At 34.1% G+C, this 24,722-nt stretch overlaps 1 protein-coding gene across 17 annotated transcripts in view; it reads right to left on the minus strand.

Annotated features, from left to right (window-relative positions):
• Positions 1-24,722, minus strand: part of LOC141458826 (uncharacterized) — a 559,501-nt gene that overhangs the window by 28,961 nt on the left and 505,818 nt on the right. For 8 of the 17 annotated variants that reach the window (XM_074137345.1, XM_074137340.1, XM_074137338.1 and 5 more), the window contains exons 2-7: positions 11,389-11,459; positions 7,732-7,767; positions 7,499-7,534; positions 2,180-2,215; positions 598-669; positions 133-201 (exon numbers count right to left, since the gene is read on the minus strand). In XM_074137345.1, coding sequence (XP_073993446.1) covers positions 133-201; positions 598-669; positions 2,180-2,215; positions 7,499-7,534; positions 7,732-7,767; positions 11,389-11,459 — 320 coding nt within the window. The remainder of the gene's footprint in view (positions 1-132; positions 202-597; positions 670-2,179; positions 2,216-7,498; positions 7,535-7,731; positions 7,768-11,388; positions 11,460-24,722) is intronic. The other 9 variants (XM_074137353.1, XM_074137346.1, XM_074137351.1 and 6 more) reach the window with 5 other exon arrangements.

Consider the following 24,722-nt stretch of genomic DNA (forward strand, 5'->3'; position numbering starts at 1 on the left):
AAGAAGTAACTACTTTAGTGCCAAAAAATGGATAAATCAACTAGCTAATAGATATAATCAAAATAGACAATACGATGGACACCGATGAATAAAATAATTTCATTTACAGATCGCGGACATCATTATTTTTACCTTAACAGCTACAATTTCTGCATATCCTAGAGTACCTCCACGAAGGGTTGTCACCGACCTCTTCAGTCCCTATATACAATATTAACGCACACACCAATGTAATATAAAAGTATGGTATTAAATGAAAGAAAAATGATTATTCACCTTTCCTAACACTAAACAGACAGATCTGTCTTTAATTAAAGATATACTTAGTATATTAACGATCCTTCACAACAGCTCATTGCCTGAATTTTTAGTGATAATAAAGATTTGGTAGAACCAACCCGAATTATTAGGTAATTGTTAAATTTGATCAGACTTTCTTAAATAAATTAATTAATTATAATTAATTTTTAGTTATTAGTATAAAAACTTACACACAAACATCGTAATTATAACTGCAAAGTATTTTTTTTTGTTTTTTAATAGATATTTATATTTTATTTCTTTAAAGAAAATAAATGAAAAGATTAATTCTAGTACCTTTACAGCTGCATAAACATCAAATCCTGGACTTCCAAGTTCACCTTTTTGGCCCTTCTCTCCTGGCCTACCCTGTGAAAACAAACTAATGTACTGTTGCTAATAGAATAGATAAAACAATAAATTCTAATGAAATAATTCGAAGTTTGACTCTATAAAAATAAACTTAATGGTTGATTGGGGCCAACAAAACACCAATTTCCTTAAAGAAATTACGATGTTTTGGACACGTCTGGTTAATGTGGAAGGTAACATCATCATCATCATCTTCCACAAAACTATAACATTCTCTATCTTCAGTTTCTAAAGTTGCTCCAGCCAACCATTCTATCTTTCGTCAATAAGATTTTTCTTTAAATTTTAATTTTTGGAAGGAAAAGCGAGTCTATTTCCAATTAATTTGGTTTACAAGCTTTGTTTAGATTTTAATTAAGTAAATGATATTTTATGTAACAACCTTTGTTATAAACATATAAACATATATTGGATGCAAACTGCCTCCAATCTGTAATAAACAAATTTAAATATTGTTTTAACAGATTTTTAAAACATGCATCAAAAGTGTCTGGTAAAAAGGCTGGTCTGGTTGGAAAGCTGAGTAATGTACATTGGTTAAAGTTTTCAGGTTTCTAAAAGAAAAAAAAAGTAATAATAACAAAAGATATGGAAGGGATTGCTATGAAGTTAGCATATTGGATTCTCACGTGGAGATTATGGGTTCGAATTATGGCCCTTAGATTTTCTGTTCCTAGGAGCTTCTTACAGCACACTGTCCGGTGATGGACAGTGTTATCTGTAACAAGAGAACACTTTCCGGAGTACACTGAAAAAACCTCCGGGCGTCAATAACCTCAGATGTTAACGCGCCTTTAAATCATAAAAACAAAAGCCAAAGCAAAAAAGTGGCTGATGAGGTGTTAAATTTTATTATGAGAATGCATAACTCATGATAATTATGTAATAATTCTATCAATAAATAAACCAAGAAAAGAACTTCACTGAACTCACCAACACGCCACAATCAAGACTGATGGCCAAGAATGGACACGAGGTTTGTTTGCAAACGACAGCTTCTTAACTTGTCCAATTTTCAGGTTGAACATTTCGCCATAATAAATATAAAATTCAATAGAAATTTGAAAAATCAAAAAAAGTGGGGGGTTGTTTTTTACATCCCTTGTAAAAATTTTACATCAGTTCTTGGTCGTTTTCATTGAATTTTCATCCGGTGAAATATTGGATGTATGTAGCAAAAAATAATTTAAAAAAAGATACAAAGACAAAGCACTGAATACTTATATCGATAGCTCGTTAAATGTGTTCGTCAAAGCGTAATTTACACTGAAATAGATATATGAAGAATTTGTGTTCGTCCTAATAAACAAATTTAAATTGTTTATTAATTATTATTGTTTAAATAACATTGCATTTTTTTCTTTTGAAGGATTACAGTTTAGACCTGAAGCGTTTGTTTATGAAGTTATAGATCCAAGATTACCATTTATTTTTTAAATTAACTGGATAAGTTTTGCAGGGCATGCGCATTAAAATTGTACAAAATAAAAATAGCAATGTTACTCACTGGATCTCCCTTGGGTCCGTCTAAACCAATAGGTCCCTGAGAAACAAGAAAACTATGTTTTAGTCGGTAACAGAGAATATATTTAATTATTACTTTTAATCAAAATAAATCTGAAAATAAAGAATACAATAATTTAAATATGAAACAAATACAAAAATAAAAAATAAAGTGAAGCGAAGCATGCAAAGAGTAATACAACAAAAATTTGCTTAGTTAGACAAAAGAGGAAATTTTAATTTAACTGTGTTAGTGCGGTTAATTTAGATGAAGATTTTTTTTTTTTAAATATTTACAGAAAACCAAAACTTATTACATTTTGAAATTGAAAACAAGAAGGAAAAATAAATGGCAAATTTCCAAAAAAGAAAAAAGTAATACTACTTTTGAAATTATACATAAAGGAGTATAAAAAGGTATGTAATAAATTGTGATGGTGTATTTTATATTATGGTTGTCAGGAGATTGTAACACAAGCTGTCCTAGGTTGTGTCTGCAGTACTTTTAGTTGTTACGGAACATGTAACATTTAAAAAGTAAAGAAAGGAGAATGGCTCGCGCTTTACTTATCAGTGGAATCACGGTCGGTTGCTGGCAAAAAAAATTGTGTTGAAAAAAAAATGAATAGAGGTATAACTCTGGGAATGTGGTAGAGAGGAAAGTTGAAGTTGCCAGATGGATGAGAAAGCTAGAGGCGGCAACGATTACCGGCGGAGGCGGCTGACTGCCGGATACGAGACTTCACGCTGCTGCCTCCGCTAGGAGTATATAAATCTTTGTGCTTGCTTGTATGTGTAGGTGTTTCTGTCATCCCTGTGCGCCACTCCCTACACTGGCCCCTTACTATGGCTACTCTACTCTCTCAAAAACCTCCCAACTATATCTGTATATTGGTATAGCTTAGTGGCCTGTCATTCGTTCGAATTTTTTTTTGGCATTCTAACAGTAAAAGCTGCCTGTTATAACCAGTTACTTTGGCCGTGTAAACCCATTCTGTTAGCTAGTTTGTAGAAAATTCGCAATTTACTGGGTACATAAATATAGTTTGTTATTTTAGTTAGAGATTCTAGATTATTTTTGTGTAATTCCTCTTTTAAATTGGATTTTCTTTTTCTTATTACCCTAGCCCGAGGATGAGCTTGTAAAATTCTCGATATTGAACTGGAAATATCGATTTTGTACGTGCTTACTACTGCTTAATATCGCTTCAGTCTGGGCCACCTCCAGAAAGAACTGCCTTCTTGCCTACCTTAGCTTTACTTCACCCATCTTCTCCAGCCAATCCAGTTGAAGCCATCCTCAATTTCGGTCTTTATCTTAGGCTTACTTTTAACCAGGCCATCTCGCCTATATCTTTTCAGGTAGGTGAGAGGGGGGGCCCCACATTTGAACAGAATTTACATTTTCTGAGTGCACAGAGTCTGTATTATTGAACCTTTTTATTTTGTTTTCTACAACTTTCAAGTCTTCTTAAGAGATCTATATCAATAAACAGTTTGTACTTTACATACATATCTTTATTTTTTTAATTTAAAATTTTTGTGTCAAATGTTAATTATCTGCCCCACTGGTTGGATACCTTTGAACACAATATAAAATAGAAAGAAATGATATTACTTTACTCTGAATCTACCTTATATCAGTCATTTCTCTCACTACTACATTATTTTCTCTTTTAAACCACTGAAATCTAGTTCAAAAATCAAGACTGACTCAGTTCGGGTCGTTGTACCCGAAGTGTGATTGGTTTAGGAAGTTTGAACAAAATATTCGGTTTGTTGCCCTTCTTAATGTAGGTTCGGACCACTTTCCCCTTCTCTGCGATTAAACAAAGAAAAAAAGTCACAAACTTGCAGCTCGGTAGGGCGGCACATTTTAACTGTGATGTTGAAATGTGCCACCTCTCCTTCCATAAAAGAAAATATAATATCCAACACTTTTTGCAAGCAAATAGACTTTTGTAAATACTAGATTTAAAAATACGAATTCCAAATGTTAATATGGACTAACAACACTTACACCTTGTCCACTACAATCTTCACAATACACTTCCAAAGGCGCAACAAAAATTTTACTTCCACCTTACAAAATATAACATTCCTCAATTCTGACTTTACCAAACAATGAAAACGAAGGGAAACTCTGCCAATTATACAACAGGTCTACCACAAAATATGGAGAAAATTACCAATCATAAATGTTTTAAATATTTTACCGGAAATTAAAACTGTTCAAAGGTGCCCCCTCTAGACGTTCTCTAAGAAATCGCAATCTTTCTTTTCTAGCGAAGGCCACTAGGCTTGGCTCTCCCATTAACTTAGAAAACTCTATATTGTTAATAATTCTTGAAGTCCTACTTTCTTTTACTGGAAAAGCTGTCTCAAGTCATTTTCTATCCCAGAAATTCATGAACATTTCATTCTTCTCTGTGAGTAGCAAGCTCTCATTTAGATAAACAGCGGCAGTCTTATAAATACGACTTTGCAGCATTGGAGAGTGGACCTGAAGCGTAGCACTTTATTTAAAGCAAAATAAGAATCAGCAATCTGGTGCTATTTTAGCTTTTATTTCAACTTCTACATCAAATTACAAAGGCACCGAGGAAATAGAAACTTTTCTAGCACCAGATATAGTTCCCGTTAAATTGCACTACTTTTTTCTCTAGTTCATTATGCCTTCAGATCTTCATGTGCACACAGTCTTTGTTACAATGATGTTTATGCCACAGTATATACTTAATATTTGCCTTCTCCGTTTCCATAAAGTGGAATAAATGATGCAAAATGTATAAGCTTCAACCTAAGGAATTGTAAAAACGAAAAAGTTAGGTGAGAGTGTACACCAGACTTTTCATTTTTGAATTTTGAAGAACAACAAACAGGCAGAGTGACCCCTCATAAGTCAACGTGAAAATTGTTTTTCTTACTCAAAAGTCTACGAAACAACTGCTTATCTCCGAAGAAAAACCAAAATCTGCACTAAATCTTGCTGGAAGTTGAAAAGAACCACAAAATATGAAAGTATAATTAAGAAATTTGATAAGATTTTAGCAAAGCAGGGAACGTCAAGAACAGTGCTTAAATGTGCAAAATAGTTAAAGCCACAATTCGCAAATATACTCGCGACTTAGTTTAATTCAAATTCGTCAAATCGCCAACAATTTTTGTTTGTTTGTTGTAATTTAAAACTAAACATTGCTTACAGTAGCTAACATAAAAACAAGTAATATGTTTAATGCCCACCCAAAAACACTAATTTGTGTTGAGTACAAGTAAGGGTTTTATCACAGTCAAATACTCGTAAATAAATTTAAACTAATGGCGTAGTATAACAAATTTATGCAAAATGTTTCTACCGTAAACTAAGTTTACACGCTTAAAAGTGGTTACCGAAAAATTTATGTACAAACCAAATGCGGTTAAACACAAATAAATAAATGTACCGACATAACATAAACACACTACCGCATTCTGTAGAAGACATTAGTAAGATTAAATTCTAACTGTGCATGAATATGTGAATTTTGAGCGTATGTATATTTTATAGCCTTACAAGTAATGATAAATTTAGACTAAAAAAAAAGTAGAAGCTGTTTTATTAAAATTTATGAAGATTTTAGTGGTAAAACTGTTCTTTAAGTTTTCAAAATTGAAGTAAAACCTCACCAAACTTTCTCTTATTGTATGTTAACTTGTTAAAGAAGTTTTCTCCAAAATTGGACTTGTGATTAAACACATTAAATAATATATGGAGAAAAGAATATGATGGTATAGGCTAGGGATGGCGAACCTTTTTGAGACGTGGGTCAAATTTTGTTCATTTATTTTTTAGTACTAGCTCTTGGGTCACTAATGCCCATTTGCACAAGAGTAGTTTTTAAATTTTCAAAACTAAACATATTTAAAATTCAGTTGGCTTAACGGGTAAAACGGGACGAAACAAGTGCTGTGGAAGTCACTTTTTACAAATATAATGGAACAAAACCTTACAAAAGTGTGTTTTATCTGAAGAAAAATCTAAATATGGTTATTTGCTTTGGGTTGTCGAATTTTTTTAACAAACAAAATATGAGTAAAATTATACATTTTATTTGATATTTTGTAAACACTTGCTTTATTTCAAATACTACAAAAGCATTTTTGTCGTCATTTGCGTTTTAGAACTGAAATGATCAAACTAATGGTTATAGATAGCATTTAAATTTCGTTTGTGCCAATGCGTAATTGAAAAAAATACAGACAGAACATAAATTATCCTCAACAATTAGAAAATCTAAATCAACCCGCGTAAAAAAACAAATGGTTGCCCCTAGCAATTGTGGGTCAGTGTCTGATCCGCGGGTCATAGGTTCGTATAAGGCAGTCATGCATGCGTTCTGATAGCACAGCTTGGGTGTCGAATCTTCACAGATTGTCAACAAACTAAAGAGATCAGGTGGAAAGGTTCTTTATCCAGGAAGTCTGCAAATTGTAAGGAATAATACGGAGCAATGGCGTAAACAAAAAAAAGGAGGAATTGAGTCTATAAAACAAAATTTAGTTATTGCACAACTATTTCTAAACTTTTGAGATAATATTAACTTGACGAGTAGTTAGTTACATGTCCTACAAAAAAAATCCTTAAAGGAATTCGAATCTCTAGAAGTAACCTTCTTTTAAAAAACTAGCACGGGCTTGGGTATCGAATCTTCACAGATTGTCCACAAACTTAAGAGATCAGGTGGAAAGGTTCTTTATCCAGGAAGCCTGCAAATTGTGAGGAAAAGTACGGAGCAATGGCGTAAACAATAATGGGGAGTTGAGTCTATAAAACAAAATTTAGTTATTGCACAACTAATGTTATAGATAATATTAACTTGACGAGTAGTTACATGTCCTACAAAAAAATCCTTAAAGGAATTCGAATCGCTAAAAGTAACCATCTTTTAAAAAACTAGCAAACTGTACTAGTCGTTAATATCCATTTACGGGTTTTAGTTGGAATGGAATGATTGCTTGTTCTTTTTTTTATATTAACAATTAACCCAACAATTAAAATCTCATTTTTAAAAATATTTGTATTGCTCAATCTCAAATCATAAACAAGACAATTGACCCTGCTTAATATTAATACACCATTCTACTGCATTATTCCTATTCCAATCATACCATTCCCCTTTCAAATAACATTAACACAAAAAATATTTAGGACAAATTATTTTTGTTTTTCTTAAATTACAATCGGGTTAATCGATTAATACTTTTTATTCTTGTTAGTCCACCACCAGATGGTTAGAAAAAAATACTTTAATCGTTGCTTTTTTTTGTTTGAAATAATTCTTACCAGAAATCCCCTATCCCCTTTGCCTCCCTTGAATCCCTGCAACATAATTTTAAATTATATATTTTTTAAATAAAGCAAACTTATTTTCCTCTATTGTCTTCTATTATCGGATCATAATTAATCAAAAATAAGAAATACAATAATAGTCACATGCCAAACATGCTACAGTAAATAATATTGGCACATACTTGACAAAATGAATAAATAAAATAAGAATAACAAAAATAAAATACCGGGAAGCCATTCTTGCCAGGCTGACCGGCAGGTCCCTGTGAAAACAGAAAAAGCAAAACTCAAACCAATAATGATCGCTACTAAATAAAGGCAAAAATAAATAAAATTCTATAAAATACACAATAAATAAATGGCTACTTATATTAACACCTACAGAAAAAAAAGAAGTAAATCTATTACTTAAGAAATTAACCTTGAATTCACAATGTTATTAGTTATTTTGGTTTAATTGTTTTTTTGAAGTCACACTAGAGAGCTCTTCTAGGAAAGTTTTGAAACTTATTTAGTTTATAAGATGTTCGACATAGAAACAAATTCGTCCAGCCATCTTTAGAAAAACAAATTGAACATTACTTAACACGCAACTCTTGCAGTTCTTCACGAACATTCCATTTATTGCTAGCCATCCCTTTCAAGCTATAAATGATGGCCATCAGTTAAGTTGTCTTTCAATATTAAGCTAGAGTTGCTTTACACAATACTTGGATCAATTAGGTATTATTCCACTGAATTGGTCACCATCTTCTACCCTATTAAACCATTGAGAGAAAGTATGTGCAACTTGGTAAGATGTTTCTTTTAGAATATTCCTTCCAAAACTCAAAGAAGTATCTTTAACAAAAGAAGAAACCACTTTTATGGGGTAGGTTATCTTCGGGGTAACCTGAGGAAGGAGAAGAGAGTAGGCAGAGTTTCGCTGTGAATCAGCCTTCCTGGTCTGCAGCAGGCGATACACAAACTGCTGGAAAATCATAAGCACAATATGCTTAAAGCGTGCGTCAACCTGAGCAAAGATAAATTCCGTAATTTCATCCACGGGGGCTTTGTCGAATTAGAGGGCTTTTTTTTTTTCAAGAAGCTGGGACTAGAACGTGAATATAGTAGCAGATACAGCGGAGAAATTGGGGAAACTACACTGTGTATACAACGAAGAACGACGAAAACTATTAACATAATTGTAAAATCTGATTTAATGTAAGAATTTTTACAACAGACTACGGTAAAGCTTTATCTCAAATCATTTTATTGGTGTTGACTAAAACTAATGCTTTCGTTAAACAATCTAAAACAGAGTACATAGCGTTGTCAAAGTCACAAGGCATTCCTACTTGACTTAGTTAAAAGGAATTATAAGGAAGTTGATTTAGCAAGATCCTTATCAGAAGAAAAGGATTGTTCAAGATCCTGCACTGAGAATATTAATCAAAAGACTGCTAGTCCCATGAAAAAAAATAATTAGCAATCAGCCAAATAGTTGAGCACTCCACACACTTTACAATTTTGTTAGAAGTGGAATAATCACAAAATATTAATTTCCTAACTTTTCTAACTTGCAACATTTTTTCAGGCGAACCTTCGGAAAAAGTCAGAACAAAGAAAGGTATGCGTTGACTGCGGCGTCCCCAAAAAACTACTAATGTTGAAGTTCAGTGAACTTCAAAGAGTAAAAAACAGCTTGAAACAACCTTATGTTTTTATATTTCAATTACACCATTAAATCGACCTGGAAGCAAGCATTCCTTCTAAATGAACGGTTGAAAGCAGACTTCTTCACACAACAAGTTGAAACCAATAGTACTTAACTTGAATAAGTAAATGAAGCACAAACACCTGAAGGCTCATTGGAGCCTCATTCACGACAGTGCTGTTCTCCGGATAGTGTTCTCTCACTAAAGTCAGAGATCAATAAGAGGCTCCAAAGGAAACAAATAAAAACATCTAAGGGCCAGTAGCTGACTTTGAACCCGGAAACTTAGCGTGGAAATCCCGTACGCTAACACTGAGATAGTCCCTTCCCCAAAATTACGATATTGATAATCAAACTGGCATTCGCCGTTTTTGATGTCAATTCTCAATATATGCCCTTTAACCAGTTAAGCGCGTTTGAAGTGTATATACACGTTAAACCAAATCTCTGTCATGGTGCGTTCGACGTGCATCCATAAAATTGCCATTAACTATAAAAACTCGAAATTTTAATAAAATACAATAAGCATATTATTTGGTGAGATGTTTCCTTTATCTTACCAGGGTGCGTTCCACTAAGCGACCACAACGACCACGCTCACGACCGCGGTTTTGGCCGTTCCACTTGCTTGTGAGCGTTGCGATCGAAAACCCAAGTGGAATGGTCTGTGGGCGTTTTAACCGTTCATGTAAACATTATATATGGCGGCCTCGAAAATAAGTTTGAAGCTTGAAGAGGTTATTTTTTAATTTTAACCCCGTTTATAAGCAGTTATAATAAACTTTATTAATTATTGGTAAAGTTGACTTATATTAAAAGAATATATATAATTCAATTTTTTATATTACATTTTGGAGTATTTATAAAATTTACGTTTAAATAAAATTAAAGTGTCTTTTGTGGCAACTGTTGGATATTTATTAATAATGCTTTAGAATGTTCTTTATCTAGTTCCGATTAGAGTGGAATGCAATTTTACAAAATCGCAATGATAAAAAGCGAAAACTTAGGCCACGTATTATTAGCTATCAGAGTAATTGATCTTTATTCAGATGAAGAATTTAAAAGTTATTTCAGGTAAATGATTTTGTGTTATTCAGTGATTTAGTATGTAAAGGGATAAGTATTTATTTATTTATTGTAGACTTTCGAGAAACACATTCTATTATTTACATGAAATAATACTTTCATTTACATGAGATAATTTTTTCGGTCGCCATATTTTGTTTTAAAAATTGCGCCAACTCTGAACGCCCACTTCGACCCAGCTCTTAAGGTGGGGCGTTGTGGTCGTTGTGTGAGCGAAAATAGTGACGTCATTAGTGACGTTTTCGCCACGACCACAACGACCGCGGTCGCCAAGTGGAACGCCTGAAAGTATGTTTTGGTCGTTGTGGTCGCTTAGTGGAACGCACCCCCAATAGAACTGCCAAGTATTTTATACAGAGGGGGTGGAGGGAGCCAGCCAAATGATAAGTGGTTGGTACATGTTTGGGCTCCGCATTAGAGATTGGGGAATTACGCACACAAATAGAAGCTCTTAACCCTTGTGCCGTTTTTACCTCTTAGATAGAGATTCAGACCTCAGTACATGATTTCATTTTGCACAGAATTCAAAAAACTCTTTTCTTCCTTGTAAAAGCTCTTGCGTCTCTTCTTAACTAGAGCAATGCATACGCATGAAGCAGTGAAAGATTTAGAATGAGCACAGAATGCTCTGTAATCTCAAGCCCCAGAAATTGCAGAAAAAGTCGTTTGCTGTGACTATTATGACGTTGTAAACTTTTGGTTGTTTTGCCCTGCGTTCGACGTGGGTATACGCGTCATTGTCTGATGTTAATTCCGCACACTGTGGGGCGTTTTTTTAAAAATTAAATTCCACGCTTAACTGGTTAATGTGATCAATATTCCCACCATTTTCCAAATGTGAATTCAAAGAATAATTTCAAAAATTGTTTTACCACAGTCTACTAACTACTTAAATAAATCTCTTTATACAAATTATAATATTATAACACTTATACAAATATTTGTTTATTATAGAAAAACATGTTTAAATATACTAAGCACAGCTTTTTATTTAAAAAGAAAAGAAAAAGCAAATCATTACAAAATATTAAAACTTTGGTTAACTACCACAATATTAATGAACATTGTTTTTTAGATCGACTACGAGTCGATTACTCACCGCTGGTCCAGGTTCTCCCGCGTCACCCTTTTTGCCTCTTTTACCTCGCTTTCCTGGAATACCTGGTGGTCCTGTACACAAAGAAACAGAAGAGCAATATTAAATATTTATATTTAAAAAAAAAAATCAATTCAAATAATCAAACAATCTACAAAAATAATAATAAACTGTATTTATTTAGGCTTGGATTCTAAATAGAATGAGTGGGACTTTGAAACAAAAACTAGAATGAAACATCACCAACAAGGCTTTTGAGCACACTTTTATTGCCATTGTTAAAATATGAAATCGAAAAATTGTCACTAACAAAGCAATTTGATGACCCAATATGACAAATGCTTTGGAAAGCGATTAAATGTCTGATTTTTATCTTTTATCCAGGATGACGCAGACTAGTTCTGTGGAATATGAACTGCAATTTAAATATTGTCACAGTCTATCAAATATATTTTCTATTTCTATTTAAAGGTTACTGCTTAGATTGGAATGAACAGATGCAGCTAAAGCTAACCGTAACAGTAGAACTTATTATTTTCTTTCTTTGCGAAGAGAAAAGTAAGAAACTGTGAGCTAGTTTGGCGAGATGAACGGTATATACGTACATGGTTATTATATAGGACTGTAAAATTGGTAGAAATGGAGCAGACGGTTTTCTTTTCTATGTTTGCGAAAAACAAAAGATAAGTATTAATCTCAGAGTTAGTTTGACGAGATGAAGAGTGGTTTTCGGTTGGTAGATGGATATATAGGACGGTAGCAAATGTTAGAAATGGAGCCACCATCGCAAAACATGAATTTATAATACATAAAATGAAATAGTAAGTATTGAAATGGTACATGCAATTTTCTATCCACGGTGAGTAAACTAGAATTGACACTTAAAGGAGACTAAGAAAACAGACTTACTACCTCTTAGAAACCAAGGTGAGAGGAAACATTCATTCTTTTTCTCCACTTCTAGAAAATATACAAAAAGGATCAGCTTTGGGCCACGGAAGATCACTTGTATCGCCTAACGACTTGCATCACTTGTTTATTTCAACTCTTATATTCATCATACCATATTTTCAGCCAAGCCCATACACTAATTATTTCATATAAAACATTTCCTAGTTCATTATATCAAATTCTTTAGCATCATAGTAGTCTATGCTCGGTTGCTTGGATGTATGTATATAGTGTACTATTATGGAACCAACTTTATTGTCTTACAGTATAATTGTATTGCATTGTTACACATTTTTTGGTGATCGATTCTGATCAATTCAGTTTTACTCTTTATTTAAATAGTAAATTTACAAATAGTATGTTAAATATATAATATAGTAAATTATGTAACAAAAATTAACGTGCAACTTGTTAATCAGTATAGGGGAAAAAATCGACAGTTTTTCTAGTCTCTTCAACACGCTGCCTAACCTCAAGATTGTTAGTTTGGTCTTTTATGCTGAATACGTTGTAATCTATTCTTCATCGTAGAGAAAAGACACGATAGAGCTCAGATTGTTAGAAGTAATGGACCAGCATCAGCTATTATTGCGAAAGATGGAAAATTAAAATTAACAACAGCAAAACTGAAGCCATCTCAATTTTCAAACATAAATTCATGCTTTGGAAAGAATTATGTACACTTCCGAAGTCAAGTTCTGCCCTATATATAGGTGTCACTCACGAACGGAATGTAACCTTAAGGATCATATTAACAAAGGCGAGGCGACGATCTAAGCACTATTCCCGATATTCTGCATAGTCTAAACTGACCGCAAGAAACAAGCTGTTGTTATACAAGGTAGTACTCTAACTCAAGATAGATAGATAAATTTCTGAATTTGATGTAATTTACATATTACAGGGGTTCTGAAATGTACAATAATTTTAAATAACCACTACTGTATTGAAAATATAAACATTAAATATAATAAAATTAATTTAACGGCTCTGTATAAACCAAATAATAATAATAATAATAATAATAATAATAATAATAATAATAATAATAATTATTAATAATAATTATAATAATTATAATAATAATAATAATAATAATTATTATTATTATTATTATAAATATTAGATAATAATAATCATACTGATGTAAATTAAACATTTGAGCTACAATAAATTCTATTTCTTTATTCACTTCTTACAAATGATCTTAGTTTTAAAGATTCTATAACTTAATGGTAGATCTTATTTGGGCGATCATATGTGTTTGCTTTTAGAATATTTATTAATTGGGGCTCTTTTTGAAGAAACTGTCCCAGGTAATGTCTCCTCAGCGGTGAATACAGCGGACAGACAAAGAGAAAGTGCTCCAGGGTTTCAATTCTATTTAGATTGCACATTGTACAGATTGAGTTGGTGTTTATGTGGTAATAACCATTTCTAGACCTGATTCTCAGTGTCATCACTAGATACTTGAATCTGGCTGACCACTCTGAGTTTGTCTAAAGCGCAAGTATGTTATAATAAATGTAATCCTCACTTAGACCCAATAAACTGATATCTCTATACAAGCGACTATAGCCAGAATGAACAGCCATATCGACATCGAGCGAAAGAACATGACTTGTTCATTTTTAGTCCAATTAGTCCAATAACTTTATAGATTAGATGCTTGTTCCTTATAGAGTATAAATTGCAAATCCAAAATTGATGGCCTGCAGATAATGCAATTCAAGTTTCTATCATCGACCTCGCTGCAATTCAAGTTTTTGCCTTTACCCGCTTTGTAGAAACTTTGTAGGAGCACAGGGAACTATAACGTTAGGGTTGAGTATAGACATCAGAGGGTTAAAAACGTCATGTAGTGAGCTTCCAATGATTAGGGCTTTTGATAAATTGTGTCCTTAATTTAAATTTTCTGATTTTGATCCTTCCATAGCTGTAAACCAGTTTGGAGATTATGGTATAAACTGAAACTCCAAAAGAAAGCTGGACGTACATATGTATATTTCTGAATAGGATTAATACAACAACAACATTTGTGACGTATTACTGGTTGGAATAATATAAAACGATCTTGATTATAACAAGGAGTGTTACTGATAAAAGTTTACCCATAAATCAACGGATAAATTGTTCCCAAATTCTACACAAATCCTTAGCGAAATGCTCGCTTAACCTCATTCGAGCATAAACATCCAAACTCACTAACACTAACCGAAGACGTCACATTAATTTTAATCCTAAATAATAAACCAATATGTTTATACATAAAACATCAGGACAGTAATCCATGGATTGCCGAAAGCTCAGTAGAGAAGATTTTTGCGTTTGTTTTAAAGATTTATTCTCCCCCTTGCCAATTGCTAATTGAAGCGTTCAGAATTATAGCATTTGTTTGCTATTATTGTACTTCGCTTGTAAATTTTTTAATATTATTCTAAATTGAACTTTGTAATAGTTAATTCTTTGTCCTTATTTGCTTTTTTTCCTCTCAGATTCCTTTAAATACGGCCGAGCAAACCACAGAATATTTAAGGAATTCATTGGAAGGGAGAAATGTGGTTACCCTTAACCGTAAGGCTTCTCTCTCATTCTAGAAATTATCCAAACAGTCAGGGTAGTTACCAGCAACTAGAGGAGGGCATAATAACACTCTAGAGCTCTTTTAGATTGTATGATTTCTCAGAAATGGCCTTATCTAGAACCAAGAGAAGCACAATAGATCTTTTAGATATTAGATTCTTCGAGAATTGGCGAGAAAGCCGACGCTATTGCTGCTCTTTTGGTGATACAAAGAGTCTACTGTTGCATCCACTAGTTACAGCACTTCTTTCCAACGTTTTATTATTCTTAGGAGTGTATACTTCTGGACCAAATATGAAGGCATTCAATTCTGGAAGAGTTTAACTCTGTGGGATATCACTTCTTCCTGACCAAATCTAAGCGATCCCTTCAGAAAGTGCTTAACAGCCTTTTAGTCGCACTTTCGAATCCGTTAACTCAGCATTGCCAATCCGAAGTCAATTTGACTCTAAAAAAATAGGAATGGTCTCTGTTTTCCCACATCTCATAGTTATCCCAAAATGCTCTTAGGTATGCTATCCCCACTCTCTCACCATTTGATGGTCACGAGCTGAAGACCATGGAATTCTTAGTTTCTTTTTGCAGATTAGTTTACTTGAATCATAGAAGTCATTTTGACTCCAGATTGGCATTACACTTATTACTATTTAGTAAATACATCGGAGTCATTTCAATTCCTGATTGGTAGTATAAGTAGATTTTCTGTTATTAACTTGACTCCAGATTACCAATTTGGTCTGCCCATACAGGGAAATTTACTTCTACTTCAAACCCCCTGCTGTCTTCTTCGCGAAGAATTCTAAGATTTTGCTCTTGATATTTTTGGGATATTTATATTTCCACAGATTATGAAAATCGAAATCAAGGATTCATTCATGTTTATTCTCTTTTGAGCTAAATGTTACAGCGGCATCATACAAAGAAAAGCTCAATAAACTGGGTTGCTACACTCATCTTTACATAATGATTCAGTGAATCGAAATTCGTGTGCTAATCGTAAAACTTGAAGGTAGTCATTGTATTTCTTTTCTAATATGATCAACATTTATTGCCTAAATGCTTAGGTGATAAACTTACATAATTTTCATAGAAAGTATCAAGGCACAAAAAAAAAGTCTTTTTCTAGAATTGATTTTCTGTCCGAATTGCAGCAAAAACTTGCAGCGAATTGGGTAATTTCCGATCCGTATCAACAGCGCACAGTAATTGAAAAAATAGTGAATGTAATTAAAAAAATGAATGAGCCCCTGATCAGAAGATAGCCAATCAGGGTTCTAGAAAATACTGAAATTACTGCGATCCTAAGTAGAAGTTAATTCCTTCTGCGTGAAATGTTAAAGCCGATTTGTGGACAAAATTTGTTTTTTCGTTCTTAATTCCTATTCTTTCTCATCCTTTAATGCAAATTTTATAATTAAAATTGAAATCAATATAAAAAAAAGATAAAAATAAATTATGGAGTCAATATGACTCCACATTGGTAATAATTGACTAAGTTCGAGCATTGGCAATGCAGTGTTAATTAGAATAACATCAAAAATCCATAGATTTTAAAATGTCAAAATTTATTTCACCACAACTTATCAGGTTGTGACAGATAGCAGTAAGAATCAATTAAAACAGAACGAAGTTCAAAGTATATTATTTTTTTTTCTCCATAACACGAATCTATCTTAATTATTAATAAATCAATCAATCTATTTTAAATACGTCACGAATTTTCATTTTTAAAACTTTGACTACCAACAATTTATTCAAATTACGGCTGGGTGATTAGCGAAGGTAATTACATTAATAGTTTAAATGGATATTGGACAAAGTTTGCCCCTAACACGCGTCATACGTTTTCCCCATCACCCAGAACACAGCTCCTCCAAAACACACCTCTGACCTGAATGGTGCTCTGCAGTTTCCAATTTTCCATTTCTATTCCCCATATTGCCCTCGCTTGTTGCTTTAATGTCTTCCAGTTGATTGATTTCAAATCTCTAAATGAACGCAATCACATTAACATTACTTAGCCAGAGGCTCCATTCAAAAACACACATCTACAGCCACAGACTCATAATACATTTCATTGAACATAAACTCTAATATGCTTTGCTAAACTAATTACCATAATCATGTCGTGAAACCCGAAAATAGTCCCTACATAAATGAAAGATTTAGCTTTCTGAACAAGTGAAATCACTGAACCAATTTTTTGAATCCTTTTAAATCTCTTCTAGGAATCTAAGACGGCAGGTTATACATATGTTTTATGAACATAACGGAAGGTAATGAGGGAAACAGTTTATCCAGAGGTGATGCAGATTTGTTGTGCAACGGAAGAAGCAGGACACGTTGTTGGATGTTAAGAATAGTGAGGAGAAATGGAAGAGGTTCTAGACTCCTCCTATTTGTTTGTTATCACTCCAAGAAAATTAGAAATCTAGTTCTACAGAGAATTTTGAGAGAGAGAAATAAGCCTCGATTGTACTCTTTTAAGTTTCTAAAACCATTCGAGCAACAGGCTTGGGAAAGTCGCTATTTCCAGTGATGGCCAGACCTAAGATCGTATCACTTAATGAGATCAACATCACATCCCAATCAAAAACATTGAGTCCAGCTAACCAAAGTTATGAAATTTGCTTACCCTTTTTTTGCACTAATTCACAAAATAATAATTAGCAAAGTAAATATTCAGTTAAGTCAACAAGCGGCTAAACTTTAAGGTAGATAGTTATAATCTGTTTTGAATTGTTGATGGTACTTCGATATGACCAACATTTCAATAACTTGAATCAACTAGAGGAGTTAATAATGAAACATGCTCGGTGCTAGAAGCAATGGCTTCTTGGAGGACGATTTGTCTCCAAAAATATACTCTTTCTGTAGTTTTTGTTGCTACAGAATAGGCACTGCTGCGAAGACTACGCGATTAAGTTTAATGCGGATGTAGCAATGGAACCCAGATTGTGAAATAGATAGGTATGAAAAGCCTGATTCTCTTCTAGAAAGAGGTAAAGTTTAGCTGATATTTTTATACGCTTTTCGTTAAAAGCGTTTAAAAAAGCAATGAAAGCAATCAATCTACTGACGAATGGAAGATTCGCTGTAATAGCTAGGACAGCAAGTGTCGCAGAATCTGTCTTAAGGTAGAGGAGGCTAATATCAGAACGGACATTTTATAGTACAATTTTCCACGGTTAACTTTGATTCATAGAGGTCTCCATAAAATGCATAGTAATCGCATAATATGTTGCTAAACCTACTTTTTGATTAGCCACATATGGAGGCCTTTTTTTGGTCTTTCTTGAATTCCCAGTATAAAAAATTTCGCCTCTACCTTCATGATAGGCATCTAAAGTTAGAGAAGTGCAGAGAACTAAATGATATTCTTTTAAATCAACCATGTTACAAAGCGTGTAATATAGAAAATCTGCAACATTATTACGGTGAATAAGCAAGAATTTAAGCTTCGAGTATAGCCTGAAGCAGGCAAAGTTGTTTGAACGGAATAGATCATTAAGAAAGAATCCATTTTCCACAAAACAAAATTGATTGCTCTCTTTCAGATCAATAACAATGGCCTCTAGCTCACACAATAACCATGCTTCGGTTCTCCATTGAAGAGTAAAATAGATCGCGTTCAAATAGTGCCCACTTGTATGTTAATGTTAAGACCTAGATGATCTTAAGTTAGCGCTTTTTGGCCCAATTTTTCTCGTTCTAATAAAACCAACTTCAAGCTAGTTTGCTACTGAACGTGGACGTCACTTACGCTAATTGTACCGTCATTGATTTTGTACATGACCATTCGAAGAGAGAAGGTAGCCATTTTAAAGCAAATTCCAGTTGACCTTTGTAAAAACTGTTTTGTTGTTATAGTTGTATTAACAGGCGTATTGTTGTCGCAGTCAGAATGTATAGCGAATTTCTTAACCCTTCTTGTTTTCAATGTAGCTGTTGTTTTAGGATGTTTACCAAGAGATGTACGCCTTATTCACTGTGAACATCATCAAGACGCTTGTATGCAGATGAACTTAATAAGTAGCAGGAAGCGGAAGTAAACCAAGCGGAGGAGAGAACAAATTGGAAGAAGGAGGTTAAATTAGCTGTGCCGCCTGAAGCCAGCCAACCAATCTAGTTAACGGCTGCGGACTTTGAAAGTGTTTTGACAGAAAACGCCCTATAAAACAATACTACTACTAACATTAACCTTCCAAAGAGGGCTTCTCGTGTTTATTTTTAAGAAATTGTAATTCCAGATCATATAATGTTTCGTTTCCGCTGCTAAGTGTTACTTATTAAATTCTAAAATGGTTTTTGCTCTTTTTTTTAACAACAATTTCCATAATAATTTTTGAGTTTAATTTTGAAGTAAAATAGATAATTCTGCTAAAAAAAAAAGTTTCACCCGCTGCCCTCAAAACTTATAAATTCATCCGTGAGCTGGGTACAAACTGCAAAATAATTTGTAGACATTCGTCTCAGTGATTGTGCTTTTTCCCTCATTAGAAGATCCGCTGTTAACAAATACGAGGTGTGGCTATTAAATAACGAGACTGATGCTACTACAGAAGAACTATGCATGCGCCAAATGCTAACGACTGACAGCTGTGCTGCGTAAAGCCTTCTCTTTCGATTGCAGCGTCTCACGTGTTTGTAGAGAAATCTGTCTGACCGGAACCGTCGTCTGTGTAAGAGGTGTTAGTTTCGTTTTACCTGAAAACATGTTGCTACACATGTAGTAGAGCAACGAATAGTCGTGAAATTTCACATGAAACTGGGTAAAACCGCTACTGAAACTTATCTTTTATTAAAAGAAGTTTATGGCGATGAATGTATATCACGTGCGCGAGTTTTTGAGTGGTTCAAGCGTTTCCAAGATGGCCAGGAGAAGACGTCGAAGATGATGACCGCCCGGGTCGCCCTTCCACGTCCAAAACGGATGAAAATATCGATTATAATTAATCAACATTACTACCGTGATGTGCTTGCTCAACTCCGTGAAAAAGTAAGGAAAAAACCCACCCGATTTGTGGAAGAACAAGTCACAGGGTTCTCCATCAAGACAATGCGCCGGCTCACACTGTATTTTCTGACAAGACGTTTCTAGCCAAGTACAACATCCCAATTTTAGGCCTCATCTGCCTTATTCGCCTGACCTGGCCCCATATGACTTTTATCTGTTCCCCAAAGTCAAATCTGCAGTAAAAGGGAACACGATTTCAGTCCGTTGAAGCTGTGAAAGAAAATGCGCCACGCGTCTTGCAGGAGCTCACAGAAAAAGACTTCCAGCACTGTTTCGAACAATGGTAAATTCGCATGGAGCGTTGTAGGGATAGGGGAGTGGTGTATATTGAAGGAGATAATAACTAAATATGTATAAATTTAAAATAAAATGTTTTACAGCAATAGTCTTGTTATTTAATAGCCACACCTCGTATACCACTTTATAGAGTATCTCTAGCGCTTTTGGCAGAACTCGTTTCCTCAGCTTATAACTGATTTAAGAATCTTTAATGTTAACGCTTCGTTATTTGCTTCATTCACTTTAATTTTACACATTCCCTGGAGAATGTTTTTTGCTGTTGCTTGAATCATTAGTTATCTGAGTTCAACCTAAATACTAAATAAATAGATAGAATACCTTCTTCTATGGCAATAAGTGTCATCTAGAAGAATGGAAGGACAAGGCGGACGGTCTGAAATTAGATGTAAATAGTGGTTAGGGTGGCAAAGAAGGTGTACACAGATTGGGTTTAAGCCGCAAGAAATTGCCAACAATACCCAGAGAAGAACAAATAATCCTGTCCTTTTTCCTTATTTCCCTTCTCCTTATTTCTGTGTTTTCTCATGTATATAAAGTGGGGAAGTGAAGTTTACCCAGCCAGTCTTGGTCCCCTGTAGGGGGATCTTCCCTTCAACGAACAGAGAAAAAGGGGGAAAGAATACTGAGGTTGTAAGTATTATCAGTCAGCCTGAGGCAATAGGAAGTCTTTTCTTAGCTCGTCATTATTCTTGTCGGGATGTTGATATAACTACAGAGCCGGATGGAACTTAGAGAACTGTGTTTATCTTTTACCTAATAATTCAATTTCTTTGACAAATTAGTTTTATTATCTTGGTGAAATTTCTAAAAAAAGAATAAAAATCTAAAGAACTTAAAGAGCCATTCAAGCTGAATATGGGAGGTGAGAATCTTTTTATCTCTTTTCAAAGATGATTAAATATCAGAGAAAAATATTTTATGCTTTATATATTTTTTTGCGTTTATTTGTGCTACAATTAGCGCGTTGGCTGACGAAAGGAAGATTCGCAGTAATTGCTGGGGACAGCAAGTGTCGCAGAATCTGTCGTTAAGGTGGAGGAGGCTAATATCAGAACGGACATATAGTACAATTTTCTGCAGTAAACTTTCGACGCATAGAGGTCTCCATGAATTGCTTAGTAATCGCATAATATGTTGCTAAACCTACTTTTTGATTAGCCACATATGGGCGCCTTTTTTGGTCATTCTTGAATTCCCAGGTTAAATAATTTTGCCTCTAACTTCATGATAGGCATTCAAAGTTAGAGAAGTGCAGAGAACTGAATGATATTCCTTTAACTCAGCCATGTTACAAAGCGTGCACTACAGAAACTCTGCAACTTTAATACGAATAAGCAAGAATTCGAGCTTCGAGTATAGCCTGAAGCAAGCAAAGATATTTGAACGGAATAGATCATTAAGAAAGAAGCCATTTTCCACAAAACAAATATGATTGCTCTCTTTCAGATCAATAACAATGACCTCTATCTCACAAAATAAACTTGCTTCGGTTCTCCATTGAAGAGTAAAATAGATCGCGTTCAAATAGTGCCCACTTGTATGTTAATGTTAAGACCTAGATGATCTTAAGTTAGCGCTTTTTGGCCCAATTTTTCTCGTTCTAATAAAACCAACTTCAAACTAGTTTGCTACTGAACGTGATCGTCACTTTCACTAATTGTACCACTATTGATTTTGTACATGACTAATTAGTTTTAAGAAACAATGATAACAGAGTAACAAATGAAGCAAACGAGTGGAGAAGTTACCCAGTGGTAACACTCCAAAACATTAGACGGTTAGTCACTCTCTTCACTTGAGAGGAGATCACGAGGCCACACTGTCTCTTAAGACGTCTTGTCGGGTAGTCAGGAAGAGTTCTAGAAGAAAGATTTGGAGCTAGAGGATTTATATGAGATTGTAGGTTGAAGTGGAGTTTTCTGTATCTTGGTTTAGCAACTTGTGCGATAAAAGGAATGTTTTATATTAAAACCATATTTCAGTCTAAATCCTTTTTATTTAGAAAAAGGACGTTTCAGATCACCCTGGTCCATCTTCAGTAGACGTTAAGAGTTCAGTAGAGTTAAGAGTAACTATGTTTTTTAATAAATACATAACTTTTTTTTTGTACTATGTATTCTTAGTTCTTTTATTATATTTTTTTGAATTAGTACTTTTAGACTGAGTTCATGTTAGAACCATATGATTAAAATATCTAACTACCTAAATAGCCTAGGTCTAGATTGTAAGAATCTTATCAAAAGGCTGTGCGGGAATAATTGGCAGAGGAGTTATATCCCAATAGTTCTGTGAATCGAGGTTCGTTAGACCCTTGAGTGGGTGACTAGATGGCGGAAGTCTTATAGAAGGATAAAGCTAAGGTTTTGTATGGTCTCAACAGGAGCTATGAGAACTAACTCTACTGAGGCTGTAGAAGTCTTATTCAACCTGCATTACATTCTTACCTACAGAATGAAGAGGTGGTTAGTAGACTCACGCAACGGCATTTGTCCATAATCAGGACGCATTCGTTTGCCCATCGAGCGAAGTACGTTGAGTAGTCGGGCACCAAACATTCTTAAATATTTATCTATTAATCTTTAAATTCATTGTCAAATATCTGTTCCTAAGTATAGAGAGTAGCGTTGCAGAATACTAATACGACGCAGTGAAAATACAGCCACTGTAATAGTGTACAAACTTGAAAGTGCTTCAAACGGACAAATGGCCGAGCGTATGAACGAAATCCAAAAATAAGAGAAAATGAAATTCAAAGCGGCAAGAAAGATTTAATTTCTATTAAAAACACATTATTAAGGCGCCACCACGGTAGCCGAGCGGTTAAGAGGCGAGACCGATCTGTAAAGCTAATATGTTTTGTGTTACTGAGTTCGATTCCCCCGGCCTTAGGCTTTGGATTTTTATTTAATGGTTAATATGAAAAATTTAACAGTAAAGTATGTTTGCTAGTCGCCTCCTTCCACGATACCTAATTTGGTAGTTGGACATAAAGTCCGCCTGAAAAAATAGGCAATTACTTACTTACACATTGCTATCTGCTACCTTCTATGTTCTCATTAAATATTTCTTGACTAATTGATAAAAATCATAAATTTAATAAAGCTGATATATCAAAGACTGGTAGTGTAATTGCTGATAGACACAGAAACAAATTCGTAATGAAGATTATAGACCCAATCGATAGGGGAATAGAATAAATGTTGTGGGGATTTACCTTATACAGTAGCTCTTTAATGGAGGGGACGATCAACAAATAGATAGGGCTACATGGTAGCTGGTTAGTTCTAGTTACTGAACCCATCATATAAACACTACCCTGACGTAGATCAAATTAGACTGCTGATACTTCCGTTAGAGATACTCCATCTTGAGTTACAAAACCATAGCTTTCTGTTTCAATACGTTTATTGCGTCTCAATTTGGTCAGTACTCCCAGAACTGAGATAACATGTAGGTTGAGTTAGAATTGATTTGAACAACGTTTTAAAATTTCAGTTTGGTGAGTAAGTTCCAATTAGATCATGTTCTTTCAGCTTCAACAGTGAGCGTTAAGCCAGAAGTATTTGTTTTGAAAACCTGCACAGGAGGATAATACCCAGGAGTTGGTGAGGAAACAGGATAACCTCAAGGAAGGCTTTTCACGCAAAGAATATTTGGGCGGATACTTATTTAATCGCATAAATGGTTTTTAGCCCACTACAAGAAATTTTCTCATCAAGGATAAATGCTCCTTATTTCCGACATAGCTCAGGCCTTTGATCGAGTGGTCACTCTTGCTTTTTGCAAAAACTTAAAAAATCATCATCCATTCAACTACTTTAATCATCAAATCTTATTTAAACGATCGGCAAGAGATCGGTCCTCTCTTTCATTCCCTTGAAAGCTGGAATCCCTCAAGAAAGTCTACTAGATCTTAATCATTTTTCTAATATACATTGCTGATCTACCTTTAACCCAAAATGTAATTTAATTTCGAAATTCGCCGAAGATGCACCTACTCTCTTACCACACTCTAACCCTATCCAAGCTATCCCAGAATATTCAAAATCATTTCAATCTTCCCGAAAATGTGGTCTCGAAGATGGGGAAAAATAAGAAAAACAAAAACAAAGAAAAGAGATAGAACAAACATCTTTGCACATTAAATATGCCACCAATTGACATAGTGCGGTAGATTGATAACAGACTCTGGAGTCTGCAATCTTGATCGAAATGACAAATGTCAACGGATGTTCCATACTATATTTGGATTAAACCTCCATTTGTCTTACCATCTACAAGACACTGTTAAGACCGATATGGACATACGGAGCAGAAGTTTGGGGCTCATCTAAACATTCCAATTTTGAAAGGATACAAATAATGCAGACTAAAATAATAAGAAAAATCTTTACTGCTCAATTTTACTGTTCTATACCTTAGAAGAAGTGGTGGTAATATGGAACCCTTCTTTGTTTTTGACTTACTTATGCTAGACAATTCAAAA

Source organism: Rhodnius prolixus, unplaced genomic scaffold, assembly GCF_049639745.1.
Source record: "Rhodnius prolixus isolate KJV_2025 unplaced genomic scaffold, Rpr scaffold_5, whole genome shotgun sequence".
In the NCBI taxonomy this organism is placed as follows: Eukaryota; Metazoa; Arthropoda; class Insecta; order Hemiptera; family Reduviidae; genus Rhodnius; species Rhodnius prolixus.